Genomic DNA, 18,859 nt, shown 5'->3' with positions numbered 1-18,859 from the left:
AACTTGTGCCTGGGAAGACCACAGCACAGCCCACTCCGAGGTGGTCAGCTGGTCAGGGCCTGAGTCAATGTGCTTCAGTTTCCTCGTCTTTCCCACAGTTCTGAGGATTGGTGAACCCACAGAGGTCATTATCATGCCCAGACATGCTCATTCACCCTCAGCCCATGTGGTAATCCCACCCAGGCCCAGAGTCCCCAAGACCTTTACTGCTTTGATGTTAAAGCCCTGTTGATATTTGCTCAGGGCCAAATTTAATCCAATTGTATTTTTCCCTCCCCCATTTTTTTTTTCTGGGTAAAGACAAATTAACTGTGCCATGACATTATCAGAATCGAGAACTCGGGTGTCAAATTTCTGCTTTGTATCATAATGACTCCTTCCGAAGAAATAGAATATATATCTAACAAGAAAAATCCCTATCTCATTATTTTTTTAAAGAGTTATTTATTTTATTGCAAAGTCAGCTATACAGAGAGGAGAGACAGAGTGGAAGATTTTCTGTCTGATGATTCACTTCTCAAGTGACCACAGTGGCTGGAGCTGAGCCAGTCCGAAGCCAGGAACCAGGAACTTCCTCCAGGTCTCCCATGTGGGTGCAGGGTCCCAAGGCCTTGGGCCGTCCTTGACTGCTTTCCCAGGCCACAAGCAGGGAGCTGGATGGGAAGCGGGGCTGCTGAGATTAGAACTGGTGGTCCATATGGGATCCTGGCATGTTTGAGGCGAGAACTTCAGCCACTAGGCCACCGCGTTGGGCCCTATCCCCTTATTTTAAAATTGCAATGTCGTTGCCCCTGTTTAAATGAGAGGGTTGGGAAGCAGCATGCCTGTGACAACTTGGCCTCCCTCGTGAGTGTACTTCCTGACTACTCAAGTCTGCTCTTGCCGCGTGATAATTCTGTCTGAAGTACAAGTGGGCACACGCCCATTCTGCCTGAAGTATTTCAGAACTTGCTGCCCTCATTGTGTTGGGAGAGGTGAGCTCCTCACCTAACCCAGAGAGGCTCCAGGAAGGGGGCCCAGTTCAGACCATGCCTCATCATGTCATCATGTCATCAATGGCATCATTGTTTGCTCATTCTGACATCCAGGCCCTGACCCTGACACCTCGGCTGTGCTCACATGCGGCATCCGTGCTGTTGGCACCTTTGCTTTCCTAATTGTCCTATCCGTGTCCCATGCTTGGATCCTCATGTAGCCCAGGTCATTATGAAATTCTGCACTTCCAGCTTGCAGGGAAGTGCAAGATATTCCAACAGGAACCTGTGTCCCAAGTTCGTCCTGCTCACAACTGTTCAGCTAATCAAAACTGTCACTAGTAAAGCAGAACAAATACACTTAGCATTCAGAATGGAGAAAGACCTGCCTGGCGAGGCCACACACCACAGGGTTCTGAAGTGATGCTGAGCTTTTCTGGTGGACTCGTTCAGTTCGGTTGTTTCATCCCAAGTGGCTCCTGTTGATGGATTCGGGTTGAGATGTTTTTAATATGATGTTCAAAGTTTAAGCAGAGTTGGTCCGTGACCTTCAGGGTTGTCAAAGCCACCTGCAGTTGGAGAGAAGTACAGATGTCCTGCTTACCCTGATGTGTGGTTTTCTCTCCAAGCTCCTTTCATTTTTTTGTGCTAATTCACCAAGGTGCTAAAATGCAGAGAACGTCACTGTCACTGTCCCGAGTCACTGTGCTGCCTGTGTGCCACTGTGCGCTTCCCTATCCTTGTCCTAAGTTATCACAGGCTTCTCTGTGAGACAGCGCTTCCCCTCTGCTCTCACTATGCCATATAGTATATGGCATATATACTATATTCACATACCACAGAAATTCAGTACATATGTTGAGTATGTATGGAGCATGTGTGGCAGCCTCGCATTTGCGGCTGCCCTGCAGTAAACTGAGTGTGTATGTAATACGTGTGGCATCCAGTGCAGTAGACTATCTGTGTAGCACGTGTGATATTCACACATCATAATCTGTAGACTCTGTATGTATACAATGTGTGCGTTATTCACACACCGTAGGCATGCAGGGTATATTAAGTGATATAATTTACCTGACACCCGCATACATCTGCTTGGAAACATGAATATCATTAATAAATCTTGGGTATTTTCAGAGGATGTTGTGAAATGCTTGTATTCTGAAATGATAAAGGACTCCTGGAGGAGATTTGTATTTCCAGAAAGTAACCATGGGAGGCAAGCCCCAGCTTCCCTGTCCGTGTGGACACAGCCCTGCCACATGGTGTGGTTGTCCATAGAACTCAGCCCTGTGTGGCTTTCATGTTTTCTTCCGCTGTTGACTGTTTTCATTTTAACATGTTACTTTTATCTTTCTCAGGATGACAAATCACTGATATTTCAAAGCATAAACATTGTGCTTTGATTTATTTCTCTTACCTTAGATTATGAGAATTATGCAAATAAATTGCATTCAGTACATACACATTGTTTTATACTAGGAATTCAAAGAAAAGAAGTCCCTTGTTTATGTGAGTTCATTTCTAAATGTGAAATTCGCTTATTCTGCCATTTCTCTATTTTCCCACTCCTTACTGTTATTTTTGACATTTGATTTTGTACAGGAGAAGGAATTCACTCAGCTCAGAGATCTGTGAAGTAAGATGGTGATTCATTTATGATATGCTTTGCTCTGTTTACATCTTTTTTTAATAGGGAATTTTACAGCTACAGCCTACAGACTTGATGTCTTTGTGGATGTAGCCTGGGCACTTTGTTTTCTCGTGCCAGGCGGAGGTGCAGAGTGTGTGCTGTGTCTACATGGCAGGAAGCACGTTGCTCTAATGCTTGCTCACCCTGTGACTCCTCATGGCAGCAGAACAACACTGAGCACACTGTTGACTGATGCATGGAAATCACAAGAATATCCAAGACAGAAGTACATTGCTTAATGTTTATGTGTCTGACCACTGCCTTTTGTGATTTTAACCTCTTAGATATTTTCTTTGTTGATGGATTTCCTAATGGCCCATTGGAGACTGCATTGAAATCATTTATGGGAGGCCCTGCTTCTTCCCGCTATCCCCACCATGCTAAGTGGCAGCTGCTCTGGAAGCTGTCATGTTTGGAAAGCACCATGAAGCCACGAGTTAATTTCATACCTGTCAGGAGATTGTGCATGAGAGATCCCAGGGGCTGTTGGTATCTCAGCACAGCAAGCCTGCATTGCTCCCCTTCAAAGCAATGACCCATGGCCAAGAGCTCATGTTGCAACATATGGCGGCATCAGTCACTGAGTTTCAGGATTGGTATACAATTAGCCATTTCCTCTCTTATTTGCTGTGACTTTACATTGTCCATGAAAAAGATGAGAAGAAATTTGGAAGTAACTGATCAGAGCTTTGAACAAGGAGCTTAGTAATAGATTTGGGCCTGCTCTTGTGTGAGCAGCGCCTTTGTGGAAGCTTGTCCTGTCTTCCAGCTAAGACTGTCATTTAGGAATTTCAGTGGTGATGGGCAAATTTTACACGGGCAGTGATGCTGCAGCATCTGAATTCTGCCAGGCCGGGGATGGGGCAAAGAAGGACATATATTTAAGTCTTGTTGAGGAAGAAAACCCCAGGAAACCTGGATTTCAGCTACGGGATTGGCCTTGCCTTTCAAAGGTGTTTCATACACTCAGGTTTGTAATCTAATGAGGACGTGCCCAAAAGGGGCCACAGAATGACAGTATTCAGAGTGACGACAAGTGTCTGAGGTGGTGGACGAATGATGTGTTCACCTTTCACATCCTTTGCAATGTGGCAGGTACTTTGCACGGTGAGCCCAGAGGAGAAGGCAGGCAACCATTCTCTTGCTTTCTGTCTGCGTGAAACAGTACAGGCTTTTGGTTGTAACGTTTCTCTGATTCCCCGAGTCACTATGGCATTTTGCATCTTATCTGTCATTTTAAGCTGCTTTAGCTTCTTCAAGTATCTATTTTTAGTTGAGAGAAGAATGATATTCTGTGCCTCCCCTCTCTTGCCCTCTTGGGTCTTAGTCTGTGAGCTTCGACGCACAGAAAAGCACGAAGATGACTTTAGCAGTCTCACTCCTGCCTCTCCCTGCCAGGGCGGAGGGGTGAATGTTCTTCTTCCTCTCCGGTCTGCTCTGGCTGTGTGAACTCTGGAGTAATTCATTTCTCCTGGTGTGTCTCAAATGGTCTTTATTATTCTGTGTGTTCCCTGTGGACATATGAGCATTGGTTTTTGCTCCATGGTGTTGGAAATAGATGGCTGTTGTTCTCTGAGGACATGGAGCCAAAGTGAGTGCAGACGGCAGAGGCAGGGAGACGGTGACGGGGACAATGGGGTGGGGGAGCACGGAGCAGGGCCTGGGGACAACAGGCTGCACAGACATGATTAATAGGTGCCGTGAACACGAAACGCTGAGCCACAGGGAAAAATTGCACTTGGGAAGTTACTTGAAACGTGTTAATGCCTTCACTTGGCAAGCATTGTTTTTTTTTTCATATTGGGTGTAAAATTATTGCATGAAAATAATTTCTTTTTCCACCTGTCCAAGTAGTTCTTGTAAGCTTCTGATTATTGTTACATTGTGGTCAAAATCAGATTTTCAGTCTTCAAAAAGAAAAATCCCAGAAGAAACAAAATAAAAACAAATAAAAAGGGACAAACGCATTACACTGTGGTGTCTAATTTCACTGGCTATTCAGCTGAGACCTTGTGTAATATCTCTATTGAGTTATGATCAAGAGCCAATTTAAACATAAAACAGTGAGTTTTCAAATGTCCTTGGTAGATAGAAGACATGTATTTTAATGCCAGCCTCGTAGTTGAAATGCTAGCTTAGACAGTCATGTCCCACACCGGAGGACCTGAAGTTGAAGCCTTGTTCTGGTTCCTGCTGCCACTTCCTGACACTAGATGCGGGGAGGCAGCAGGGATTGCTCAAGTTGGTGCCATCCTCATGAGAAACCTGGAATGAGTTCTTAGCTCCCATCTCCCTCTGGTCCGGCTGCGGCCCTTGCAGGCATTGCTGGAGAAAAGCTGATGGGAGCGTGGTGATCAGTGACCCAAATGCGATGATCTTAGGAGTCCTGCCTGCCAAAGGCTAGGAGCTGTTGAAAGCACAACACATAGGTGAGGCTGCCATGGTGACGGTTTGTGGGTGCAGAGCAGCACCCTGAGAATGTTGGCTTGTCCTCCCTCTGACCTCCATGGTTCCGAGAACATGAACTGTTTTTGTTTTGTTTTAATCTTGCCTTCAGTCTGAGTGGGGCCGAGATACCTGGTGACAAACTGCAGGCTGATTAGACCAGGCTGTGTTTCTGGATAATTGGCTGTGGTGAGAAAAAGGCTAGGGTTAGGGTTAGAGAAAGGTGTAAACTGGCACATTCATTTCTAATTCCCTTCATAACAGATAAGGGCATTCCATACCAAAGACCACAGAGTCTGCCCCATCATTCTTTGGGCAAATACTGTCTACTTACATCCATGAATGTTTCCTCTGAGTAGTTCTGTAAGAGTGGGCCTGTGGGAGGTTGTCTGCGGATGACCTGAAGTATTTGTTAGAACAGCCACTTCCAAGTCCGTCTTTCCCCTCTGCTCATATCCTGAGCTATGGCCAGCACCCCCAGGAAAAGGGGCTCTGGAGGGGAAAGCAATCAATCCCAAAGTCAAGTCGTAAGATCATTCTTTTCTTCTTCTTCTTTCTAAAAGATTTATCCAATTTTAGTGTAAAGTCAGATATATATAAAGAGGAGGGGAGACAGGGAAGAAGATCTTCAATCCACTGATTCACTCCCCAAGTGGCCGCAATGTCTGGAGCTGTACCGATCTGAAGCCAGGAGCCTGGAGACTCTTCTGGGTCCCCCACATGGGTGCAGGGTCCCAAGGCTTTGGACCATCCTCGACTGCTTTTCTAGGCTGTAAGTAGGGAGCTGGATGGGAAGCAGGGCCACTGGGATTAGAACTGGCATCCATATGGGATCCTGGCACATGCAAGGTGAGGAGTTAAGCCACTAGGCTACTGTGCCAGGCCCCGTTCTACTTAGGAAGATGCCATTACGGCTGGCCAATTCGGACATTTAAATCAGATTTGATAGAGTCTACAAATACCAGTTGCATTTAAGCAATGTCACCAGAAGCCAGTGTATAATTTTATATCTCAATTAAGCAGCTTCCCACAAAAATTCAATAGGTCAGCTTGCTGACTAGCTTGGGAGCCTCTGAAAGAGCTCAGCTCCCCACAGTGGTGTAACCTCAGGCTGCAGCTTGGGCTGCCCTCCTGCCCCTCGCCAGTTTAATCCACTGTGAGGAGGGCATATTAAAGGTTGTGGAGCACTGCACCTAATGTGCACAGACCATAGCCAGTTCTGGCTGCCCAAGAGCTTCCTGCTGAGGGCATTTGTTTTCTCAGAAGTGGCAGCAGTGGTCCTGTGGTGACTGCTGAGCATGACTGTGCTGTGACTGCTGGGAGAGGAGAGTGGACACTGGGGAGAGAGCAGCACCCACCGGCTGGGGACAGGTTTTGTTTGGTTTCCCCTTCCCTGTGTGCTCCAGCCACTGTTCTTCCTGCTTTCACAGTCAGACGGCTGGTGAATAAACCCTTGGTGAACTTAGATCCTGAAGCCACTACTGTCATTTCCATAATGCTGATGCCAAGGAGCCTGAGCTGCTGGCGGCTCCCGGCCTCCTGAATCACCCGTAATGGGGTTGCCTGCATTTCTGTCCCATCATTGGATGCTGCTTCCTTTGGTGCAAGGAGGAGGTCTCTCTGATCCTCTGGTCTGTCCTTGGGGCTGGCATTGAGCAGGGTGTGTGTGCAAATCAAAGAGCTGAGACACGACTGGTATGTGGCACTATGGCTGCTGTATTTGCAGTGGGGTGTGCTTCGTTCAAGATGAAGATACTCAGCTGTAATCTTACAATCTGCTATAGACTTTCTTCTGCAGAGATTATAGATGCCAGCCTTTGGTTTAATGTATTTATAATATGTGATATTAACCAATTTTAATAAGGAACTGAAGTATGATCCTTTGGGTACCAGATGTACTTTTAAAAAAAAGACTTTTTGTTGTTGTTATTCTTGTAATACATAGATGTTCCATGACTAGTTTTATTTTATTTGGATTCTGAAATATCTCCAGAGAATTCAGGACAAAGCAAGATTAATTTAAGGTCAATATTTAAGGCTTTTCCACCAGGAAATTACTCTTTACCTTAAAATTTCCTTTACATTTTCTATTTCAAAGTTTGGTTAATACAGTATCTCTTATCCCCAGCTTCAATCATCCTGTTAAATTTTTGCAGCTTTCAGATGCCAAGCACATATGCGATTTGCACACACAGAGCTCTCTTGACATACACACATATGCGATTCACAATATAGCCACAACCAATTCACAGTTGGCTGCAGTTGGATGATTATGAGGTCAAGGTTATAGATCCAGCTGTTCTGTCTCTTGGCCCAGGTCCAGGGTCACAGGTCTCAGTCTAACCCTCTGGTTATGGTTTGACAAGTGCAGTTTGCCACAGGAGAGTTGAGCCAGCAGATGTGCCAGCTCTCTGCCAACTGCCCCCTGCTGGCCAAGGCTGTCAGCGTTCTCTCAACAGGTGTCTGTGTAAGGGTCTGCTTTCTCTCCATGGCAGCTTTTGCCCAATGACACAGAGATGAAGATTGTATTATTTTTTGGAAACATTTTCCTTTTCTTAGTTTTCTTTTTCTTCTGTTTTTCTATTTTGAGATGTGATTTTAATTTGCAATTTACTATAGGATTTGGCTGAAAATAGAAACATTTGGCTAATTCTCATTCTTTATGATACCTGTTTTGTGGCCTCAGCTATAGCTCTCAGGGTAGGCAAGCGTTTGGTTTTCATTTGCCTCTGGATACAATTGATCAACTGATGGATGTATCCTCTTTTGATGGTCTTTTCTGCTAAGTGATGTTTATGGAGTTTTTATGCTTGCATGGCCACTGCACAGCAGCTCCAGTCTGAAGGGTTCAGCAGGCATACGTGGTCTCAAGTGCCTCCATGTGGCCAGGCAGCACGTCAGGAGCTACTGCCCCTGAAGGACACTTTCATTATCCGTGTGCACACTGAAAGGAGGATGTGGGGCACCACCCAGTGCAGCCCCAGGGGGTGGGGGGTGGGTTCACAGACTTGCTCCCTCACTGCCCACGTCTGGAAATGACTGAAAAGGACTGTATTAATTTCACAGTTGCAGAAAGATTTTTGCAAGCAGGTGGATCTGCCAATAAATAATTTATAATAATGAAGTTTGATTCCATGTTAATTTTAGGTTAGAAGATTAAAAAAAAAGAGCTCACTTAATGAGTCAATGAGAGAATGGCATTCAGAATTTGGCTTTGTGTCATGGTTGCCCATTTTCTTAACTGAGAAATTCTTAGTTATCTGACAGGTGTAGTTTAGAAGGCAGCCATGTCCTCGTCAGTCTCTAGTTCTTTCCCTTGGCCTTGTACTTGGAATATGGCAGGTGTTTAGTTGGTGCTATTTGTGCCTGTGACCCTTACTTCATTTGGGATTTGATAATACTACAGTGAACCTTAGCCAAATGTCCATAAACTGGGTGTAGTTATATGCAGTTTAGAATGTTATCAATAATGATGATTTTAATAATTCTTAGCAACATTAATTAGCATCAACTTTAAAATGATGTTACATAGTTTAGTAAGTTAATACAGGATTTTCCTTTGGCTACAAAAAAGTATTGCTTGTTTAATATATGACATAAATATAACTTGGTGTCTCCTTTAATTCAGGGGGCAAGAGTAAGGGGTTGTTTAACAAAATAAACTACTAGTTTCGCAGTTGAAGGGAGGGACTTTTGAGTTTATTCTGTGAAACAGAATTCAAACCCACAATCACATCACACATCGATGTCTCATTCTTTTCCCTGTTGCTACAGTTTTTTATTTGAGTGTTTCCACCATTGTAGCTAAGCAAACTATACCATTTTCCCCATGTTAGTCTAACTTCTTATTCTTTTCTGCTTGGGGGACTAAATAGCCTGTGATAGGAAGAAGTCTGACCACTGTGGGCCTGTTCTTGGCTTTCCTCTGACAGTAAGCCGAGGGCCCTGACACAAATTAAGATGCAAGTGATTTGGGTCATAGAAGTAGGCAAACAAAAAATCTGAGCATTATTATTTTACAATTAAAATAGGAGGTTTTCTACATTCATTGGTCCCTTCTTTTCTGAGATGCTGACATTTGTACTGGCTGACTCAGTGTTTGGTCTGTGGTTTTCTAAGCGCTTGTGAGAAGCAGCAAGCCACAGCTGGGGGGCAGGTTCACTGGTGCTGGCCTCACTGCCCGGGCTGGTGCAATCAGCTTCAGAGAAGGAAACCTGTCTCCTGCAGCCTGGCTTAGACACAACCTTAGCACTTTAGGAAAAGCCTTCTCTGAGCCAGGATGTGTGTTTGCCCTTGGTTCCGGGTGCTCGTCTGGGTGTGGGGCTAAGCAGGAGGAAGAGAAGCTGAGATTCCACTCGGCATGCTTCCCTTCCTTGTGGCATCTTCTGCTGCACACAAGCTCTGGAAATCAGGGCTTCTTCACAAACTCTGCATCCTGCCTCCTGGGTGGAATAAACCGTTTCCATAGCAGACACCTTCTGTCATGCAGACACAGGGCAGAAGAGGAATGGCTGCTGGCACCAGGCTCAGTGCTTTTGGGCCTATCCACGGTACTGATTTATAAATATGCATATAAATCAAAAATATATAAATGTAAACAAAAAGGCAAGCTATTATTTTAGGGAAGAGCACTAAGTTATTTTAGGCCAGAAAATACTAAGAGTTGTTAAACATTAACAATACAGATCAAATTCAGCAATTAAAAAAGGTAATATATCACACCCAAGTGGAAGGTTTTTCAACATTCAGAGCTTAATCAACATGAGCCTACATATGTAATAACAAAATCTTATTTGTTTGCCAATAAGTTTATCAAGATTTTTAGTTTTTTACATATGGAAGCAAGGAGCCAGATGTTATCATTTAGCAAATTCTTAAGCAAAAATTATTGCATCAGCGTGCCAGCACCACAGGTATAGCTGACATACCCTGGGGAACTGAAGCAGATACTTCTTAATGGTTTCATCAAGCTGACTCATAGTTTAGTTAGGCCGAAGACATGTTTATAGTTCAGTTGTTTGGATATAAATACACCACAGTGCTTTTGGGTAGATAGAACAAATATTGTCTGTCTTTAAAATAGCGAAGTGGTGAAGCATTTGTAAAAGTTTGGAAATGCTGAGATATGAACCATCAAACAATCCTTACTTAGTTGGAAAAAATACCTTAAATTCTCAACTTACTCTTCTCACATTTGCCTGAAAGAAAAAACAAAATATAGATTAAAAAATACCAGTAGACATGAATGTTGAGGCAAATGACCGCAACACAGCAAACTCCCTGCTTGGAAGAGGAATCCTTCACAGGAAAAGACTCCTTTACTAACGTCCTTCAACTGTGCACCACAGCACCTGCCAACTCCACATCTCAGTATCTGGTGTCCATCTACCACTGATTTTGCCCTTCCTGGTCACCTAAGATCTTTGGGTGTCTTTTGGGGATTAACAAAAAATAAACCACCAAGTGCTGGTGGTAGGATTCCTGCTGTAATGCCTTGGGAGTGGCCTCAGTAAGGGCTCCCGGTGTAGTTTCCTTGGACTTTATGGCATTTTACTGCTTTTAAAAATAATTATTTGAGAGACAGAGAGGAAGAGTGAGAAGGAGAGAGAGACACATGCAGAGATAGACACAGCTTCCATCTGCTGGTTCCTCCTCAGGCTAACGCCAGGATCTGGGCGCCAGTCTGGGTGTCCCCTGTGGCTGGCATGGATCTAGCTGCTGGCATCATGGCTGCCTCCCCAGGAGTGTGTTAGGACTTGAATTCAGGTCATCTCATGAGAGAGGCAGGTGTCTCGCACGGCATGCACATCACACTCATCTGTTTCTCTGGAGAGGCCTGCCACACACCCCTACGGTCTCATGCTGTGTGGGTGAGTTAAGTGTGGTGCTGCCTCAGAAAACATCCATCTTCTTCAAGGTGTTCCAATTTTGGTAAATTATGAATGGAGTCATGGCATGCAGATTTCATGTGAATATAAATGATGAACTCCTCTGAATATGAACCGGTGAGTGTGGTTGCTGGTGTCGTGAGTCTGTCTAGCTCTGTAGGGACCATCTGACTAGCCCCACAGTGACTTCCAGCAACAGTGCATGCAGCACCTCGTGTGTGGTTTAGCTCCCCAGCCGTCACCTCGCTGAGCTTGCAGCAGTGCTGTCTGCCTTCCCGGGGCTGGTGCTTTTGACGGAAGTCTTCTTCACAGGAAAGGGTGCTGCTGGACATTCAGCTCATGTAGGACCACACTGCCACCCGTCAAGTGTCATAGGTACTTCTAGCGGTCATGACTGCCATCTCCGGCCTCACGTATCCCTCCTGAGAGGATCCCTCATGCTGAGAGCTGCTGGGACCCAGGAGCACCAGAGGCAGCTTCTGAGGTTTCCCAGGAGTGAAGCGGGAGTGATGGCTTTGTTGACCGAGAGTCCTTGGGGGTGTGGGGTGGGTTCACGGACTTGCCACATGTGAAAATGCTAAGCCGCATGTTTCGGCTTTGTGCACTTAGTAATCTGCGCATTTTCCTTAGTTAAGGATAATATCCCCTTGGCCATCGGTGGTAGATAGGGGTTCTGGGGGAAGATCCAGACCCAGAAGATAATTTGCACATTCCACTGTCTCATGACCTGGATTTCCTGTGGTAATCTATCTTATCCTCCACTGTGAAAATTTCAATTCAATGTCATCACAGAGTACTGCTTGTAGAGAATTTTAAGTCCCCTAGTAAACAAAGAGGGGGGATATCTGTATCTGTACCTACACACACGCGCGCATAGACACACACACATACACACACACGTCAGTCTAAATGTATGTAATGTATTCAGCCATGTTCCCATCAGAGCTCCATCACAGTATTTTGCTATCTAATTAAGTAGTGGTATTATGGTATTAGCTTATCCCACATAATTACTAACTAAAGCTGACATTTTCCCAATAAAATTAATTTGCCTTTAATGGAATCTGCTTTTCTCTGAGCCAGCACTGAAAGGGCGGAGGAGTAATCATTGAAGTGATCCCTGTCTTGTCACAGTGACATGAGGCAGAGTTTGAAAGATGAGGCTATAACGCACAATATTCCCTTTGCTTTCAGAGTGAAAAGCATTAACAGCTATTTCAGGATTAATGTATTTATGACACTTGTAAATTGATTTATGATATTAGCTAACCAAGTGACTCAAAAAAAAACCCTTTGGCTTTTCTTTGTGTTTATCCTTCCAGCTGCAAGGTGAGGAAGGATTCAGATCACGTCTCAGGCTTATGGAAATGCTGGGCCTTCTCCCTCAGCCTGATCCTGGCCAGGGGAATCATTTACCTTGGCCTCACAAGGGAGCCTGGAGGTCAGAGGGAGGCCAGGAGATGTCCTTCCTGTCTCCGAGGCATCCGGTGGCTTCATGTGGAACTTGAAGCCTTTTTGTGCGGAGTCACAGCACTGTCTGAGACTTGCACACATGCCCACCGAGTCGTTTCTTCAGCTGAGATATTTGGATGTCAGCATCATTCATTTCTTCCTGTTGTTTATACCAAAGTCTGTTTATGGTTTGCATCTCCCCTGGCGGAAACTGGTTCAGGAGCTACATGTTCCAAGGTTGTTCTGTGCCCTGGATTTGGGGTGGCCAGTTGCTATTTGGGGGCAAGAGCAGTTCTGTCTAGCTCTGTGGTGTCACTGGGTCCATGTGTGTGTTCACAGTGGCTGATAGATGCCATGGGTGTTTGCTGCTGTGGAGATGGGAGTCAGTGATATTTAGATCTGGCTTTTCTTTAGGAATTTTACTCAACTGTGTGAGTAGTTACTGAGAAAAGATGCTTAAACTTAGAGAAGGATTCCTGGCTGGGGATACCTGTTCCTCAGAAGTTACTGCTTCTCCACTCACCACATTGGTCAGACCCCTGCCCTTCATAAGAAGTGAAGCCCCTTCACCTCTAAGTTCCAGTGTACAAATTTCAAAAATTTTCAAACGTTTTCTAAAAGGAAAGGAAAAGCATTTGCAATACATTGAGATACTCTTGTCAGAGCAGTATCAAAAAAAGACATCATTTTGACAGGTGGAAAACATGGACTATTATGTAGAAATTCAACGTAGCCAGAACTCTCTGAGCTAACTTTAAGATACTTTGGTATTATGTTCAATTTATAAAGGTGGAGTGAGGACATAAACTTAACCCACTTTTCTGCATTTTTGCCTTTCTATACTTAATCAATGGAATTTCAATCTCCAATAGAAATTGTGCAAAATTGGTGAGTCAACAATCCATGCATGGATGGCAGAAGCTGCAAAGATGAAGCACTTATTCTAAATAGAATTTATATTTTTTGCAGCTGAACTATGACTTTCCAAACCCTCAAACAGCAAGGGAAAACCACAGAGTTCCATTTTCCCTTGTGTGGTACACATAGAAGCTGCACCCTGGTGCTCAAAGTGACCCATCTGTTCCAGTTCCACCCAAGAGCATTGGGTAGCCTGATCGCCTCAGGAGGTCGTGTCTTCTGTTGGTTCTATTTTGTTTCTTACTTTTTACATGTAGGCCAGTAGGTCCGGCAGCTTTGTGTGCTTCCTGAAAAACACCTTGCTGCTGTTGCAAAATCTTAGACTTATTTCTACAAAATAAATAAGCATGAAAACTACTTCTGGGGCCTGGTGCAGAAGCCTGGGGCTAAAGTCCTTGCCTTGCACATGTCAGAATCCCTTATGGGAGCCGGTTCTAATCCCAGTGGCCCTGCTATCCATTCAGTTCCCTGATTGTGGCCTGGGAAAGTAGTTGAGGACGGCCCAAAGCCTTGGGACCCTGCACCCATGTGGAGACTTGCAAGTGGTTCCTGGCTTCAGATTGACTTAGCTCTGGCCATTGACGCCACTTGGGGAGTGAAACTCTTCCTCTCTGTCTTTCCTCCTCTCTATATATCTGACTTTCCAATAAAGATAAAATAAATTTTAAGAAAATACTTATGTTGTAGAAGCACTATATAAGCCCCCACAAAAGTAGTACAAAGAATCTCCCTCCATGTATGTACTACACAGATTCAGTGTTTGTGAATATGCATGTACATATGATGTACACAGAATGCACTTATACACTGTGCATGTACTGCACAGCTTCAATGACTGCTGCATATATGTACACGAGCTATGAGTGCAAGCTGCCTGTGTACATGTATGTGCAGTGCATATTCAGCTCAGCTTCAGTGTGTGAACACAAGCACATATGTAAGCTACATGCATGTATATTTGGTGTCTATACTGCAGAATTTTCATAATTGTTATAGTTTCATGCCATGCTTTATCATGTCCTCTCTGTATCAAGTAGCTATTTTCTCATTGTCACCTTCTCTTCAGGTTGTCCTAAGAAGAAATATTTACTGTGTGTCCAGGTCTGCTGTCTCCCTGGATGCCTCTGATGGCCTTGCTGGTTATGTCTGACTGTGTGAGCTGGCTGTGCCACATGTGGTTGTCATGGCATTGGGCTATGTTTGGGGTAGCTCTACTTGGATGCACATGGGCTGTGTAGCAATTGCTCAGGGTCATGGTCATGAGCTTTAGGAGAGCAAGTCTTGTGGTCAGGAAGGTGACCCCAGGGTTCCTGGAAAGGAAAGAGGGAGAAAGTAGAAGAATTACTCATCCAGTGGTCAAAGCCAGGTTCAAGAAGGGAGCAACGTGCTACATGGGAGGAGCTACCACTCTGTAGTACAGGAGTGTGGCTGCAAGAAGGGAAGTGGCATGGGGGCCCTGGAAACTCACCCACCTCATTCCGCTGAGCGAGAACTCTTGAAGCTGCTGTGAGCATGAGCTCTTCCAGAAGTCGAACAGGTCAACCAGTCTGTGACTCAGTGCTGTTACTGGACATGGCTCATGTCACCATCCCCACACATGGTGATCATCATTGTCGCCAATGCTGACAAGTTTCTCTCAAGCCCTGTGAATGTGTTTCATGTGCTGGTGGAGGTGGGCAAACCAGTTTTACCGAGTTGCTCATGCTGACCCCGTTCACCCCACTGCCTCCTATTGGCCTCAGCAACCGGACACTCACCTGGAAGGTCTGGTTGAACTGGTAAAGGCTCTGCCACCTCTTCTCCATTTCTAAAAATGGGGAGGAATGCAAACTATGGGCATGCATTGTTCTTAGATTGCCACCACCAGACTCTAAAAAAGCATTTGCAATGTCTGTAAGGTCGCCTGTTGCACTGCTGTTCACTGCAGGCTTTTGTTCTGAAGGGAACACAGAGTGTCATCCCCTACGATTGTGTTTTAAGCAACCCTCTGAGGGATGCAGGCTGTCCATGGTTCCATCAGTGTCTGGCGTCTTCCTAATCCACATGCACAATACACTATGGGCAACCTGTGATCAAGAAGTGTCAGATATTTAAAGGACAGTGAGAAAAAGGGAGATAAGGAGAGTCAGGGACTCTATCCTGGTTTGCTGCATGTGCATGTGTATGTACATTGCATGTTTCGCTCAGCTTCAGTGTGTGTGTGTGTGTGTGTGTGTGTGCAAGCCACATATAGGTGGCAGGGACCCAAGGACTTGTGTCACCTTCATCGACCACCGAGGCAAGTGGAACATCCAGGACTTGACTCGTACTCTGCTATGGGAGACTGGTGCCGCAGTGCTGGCTTAATCCACTTTCCCAGGACACCAGTCTGTTTGTTTCCTTTCTTTTTAGGTAGCCTCTCGATTTCAGCCTATATCCCCTTCACAGAATGTCATTTATTAGTTTTAATAACATAACAATTCTTCCTACCACCCCTCGTTTCTTTCCTTTCTATTTTTCTTTTAATCAGTGAGTGGCAGGGAGGATTTTCTTCGTTTTAAAGATGAGCTAAAATTGTTGCAAGATTTAACCCAGTTTATTCAGATTCATGCAAGGATTTCTCCTGGGTTTAAGGCAATATTAACAGAGCTATTAGATGCCAACAGTGAGTGGTCAGAGCTCAAGAACATCTCAGTGTGTTTTATTCTTTTATTAGTATCAGCACCATCCTGAATTCAAATAATTGCTTTTCTGCTTGAGGTCTGCCATAAAGATAACTGGGAATATGGTCTTACAATTACCTTACGGTTATAAAGCAGAAGTAGTGAAGAGTGGGTTCTTTACATGGTCTGATGGCAGACCATTCAGGCTGTCTTCCTTTTTCTTTTCAGACTGAAGGTGAACCAGGGCTTCTGCCGTTCTTTGCTTCTAGCAGTCACGTGTTGACCCTACAACCTGTGGCCACACAGGCATCAGGTAAGCAGAAGAAAAGGTCAAATGTCGAGTGAACTGCACCATGTTCTGGCAGCTGATGATGTCATCAGTGGTTATCATGACTCTTAATACCTGGTTCTATTTTAGTGTAGGTGTGCCCCATGGCACCCATTTATGGGAGAGAATTTGCTACTCACCACTGAAATCCCTAAGTCAGGTCACTGATACTGACCAGTTGGGATCCTTGAGCTGACTGGGAACCTCTGTCCAACATGAGGCAGTCGGCTGAGCCTGTTCTCACTTATGAGGCTGTTCTGTGGTTTTCTTCCCACCTCAGGGTGGAGTGTGGTGAGCCTGGACAGTATCATGGGCTGGAGACCAAGGGTGCCTCCCAGAACATGGCCTTGGTGCCTCTGAGTGTGAGAGTGGGGCACACAGGTGCAGGTGAGGTGCTAAACCCAACAGGCCAGCACTTCTGGAGGCTGTGACCTCACAGTTATAGAGGGAGATGGAAGCAAAACTGAAATGACCAGCACCGGCATTTCCTTCAGGCTTTTCATTTTAGAAATTTAAGACGGCTGGAACTGTTTCTGTGGTCCAGTCAGTATTCTGTTTCTTCTAGTGAGGCCAACATTTAACTTTTTCTGCTGATTAAAATTCTTCATTAGGAAATCAAGTGTCAATGAACCAGAATGGATTTAATTTTTAAAAATTTGTATTTATTAGAGAAACTAGGACACACACACATGATCAGCCATCCTCTGGTTCTCTCCCAGGGCTGGGCCAGGCCGAAGCTGGAAGCCTGGAGTCAGGTGCTTCCTGGGGCCTTCTGTGCAGGTGGCAGAGCCCGTGTGCTTGGCCCTTGCTTCCCAGGGTTTGTGTCGGCAGGAGCTGGAATCAGGAGCAGGAACTGCAGCTGGGTGCTGAGCCTAGGTACTCTGGTATGGGCGGTGGGCAGTTAAGTACTGAGCTACATGCTGTCCTCTCACAATGTTTTAAAACATTTCCAGTGTGTGTGTTATTTTAGCAAGTATTTTTGCATTAAACAAGAATAGCTTTTACAACTTCAGTCTTACAGATGGGAATTGGATTGAGATCAAAGTAGAGTAATACCATTGTTGTAATTCCTCTTTGTTGTAGTGGCTCTTGGGGGCACCCTGTGAGGGAGAGGAATATATTCTTTCATGATCAAGACGACTTTTCTAAAAGATTGGCTTTGCTGTCCCTCAAGACTCCCAAGCTGTAGATGGATAGGTGCTTAGATGCACCTTCCTGTACGTAGGTCTGGATGTTGCAGACTGTGAGCTCTGAGAGGCACAAAGAAGCCAAAATACTTACAACTAAATGTGTAATTAGTAAGCTTGGCTAGTTTATCAGCAGTTCTAAGGGAACCAATATTGATTAAATTACTGGATGGTCATGGTTAAGAAGACATCAGAAACAACACTCAAGTGTCTTCACAACGTTCCAGGAAACCTGGAGAGAGTGACCGTTGTTCTGGCTCATAAACCCAGTAAATGACAGTCTGCTTCAGTGGGAAGCACCCGGGCTGTTACTTCTGCTTGGGTCAAGTCAGTTAAAATGGCTGCCACCACTCACTCGTCTTTATTTATGTCTCTGCTGCGTATTCCTAAAGCTATTTGCCTCCTCATATTCTAACAACATAGAATATTTATTTTCCCTGAAAAATATCAAAACATGGTAATTGCAATCCTCAATAGTGACTGAAGTCAGGTAGGTGCCTGATGAAGAACTGATTGAACTGACTGAGCCATTTCAAGAACACAGGGAGAGAGGTGAGGTTGTTCTCCTGGTTCCTGACACTGCAGACCTGCCTGCCAGGTGAGCAGGTCTGGGGGTTTCTGCTAAAGTTAACTTCTTTCTGTTATATGTGAGGAGGAAAATGTGTTTTATTTTGATGGAATTGCTAGATGATAGGTTCATTAAGCAAAAAAAAATCCTATAACCTCGACACTGTAGAGTGTGCGGATTAATGTGTTACAGAGCTTGTGTTTTCCAGCTTAACCACATTCTCCTCTGAGTCGGCTCTGAGGTTTCCAGTGTTTGTGGAGTGTCTTCTTCCTGCGAGCGCCATGGAAAGGCCACTCTGTGGGAGAGGACCAGCCTTGGCTCTCCTCTTCCTCCTGCTCAAGGTCTCGGCAGCAACTGACATTCCACTGTCAGGTACAGCAGCACAGCTCACTGCTTGCACGTGGGACTGGGCAGCTGCATCTTCATTTCTAAGAGCTAATACTCAGCTTTTGTCATATTTTTATGTGTTGTACAGCCATGCACTGTCCATCAGAAGTCACATCTGCCTTTTCTTTTCAGGCTGGTTGCTGTTTGGCTGATGTAATAATTTATGTAGTACCAGTTTTGCTTCTCATGCAAGCTTGGTGCGTGAGACAGCCGGCAGCTCAGATGGTGTGTTGCCATGTCGCTAAGCTGATCTGTGATAATATAGCCTTTGCTTTTATATTCTTAGGTCAGCTTACTTGAGAGAAAATTGTGATTTGAAAATTATTGACATCCAACTGTTCTTTTTCAATATTATTATGTATCTAACAGTGAAAACA

At 44.8% G+C, this 18,859-nt stretch overlaps 1 protein-coding gene across 2 annotated transcripts in view; it reads left to right on the top strand.

Moving 5' to 3' along the window:
• The window catches only part of CHL1 (cell adhesion molecule L1 like), a 117,710-nt gene that overhangs the window by 48,834 nt on the left and 50,017 nt on the right, over positions 1 to 18,859 (top strand). For both annotated transcript variants that reach the window (XM_058678960.1, XM_058678959.1), the window contains exons 2-3: positions 16,241 to 16,325; positions 18,304 to 18,467. In XM_058678960.1, the coding sequence (XP_058534943.1) occupies positions 18,377 to 18,467 (91 nt within the window). In that variant the 5' untranslated portion in view covers positions 16,241 to 16,325; positions 18,304 to 18,376. The remainder of the gene's footprint in view (positions 1 to 16,240; positions 16,326 to 18,303; positions 18,468 to 18,859) is intronic.

This window comes from Ochotona princeps, chromosome 21 (genome assembly GCF_030435755.1).
Source record: "Ochotona princeps isolate mOchPri1 chromosome 21, mOchPri1.hap1, whole genome shotgun sequence".
In the NCBI taxonomy this organism is placed as follows: Eukaryota; Metazoa; Chordata; class Mammalia; order Lagomorpha; family Ochotonidae; genus Ochotona; species Ochotona princeps.
This window is presented reverse-complemented; position numbering and strand designations above follow the sequence as displayed.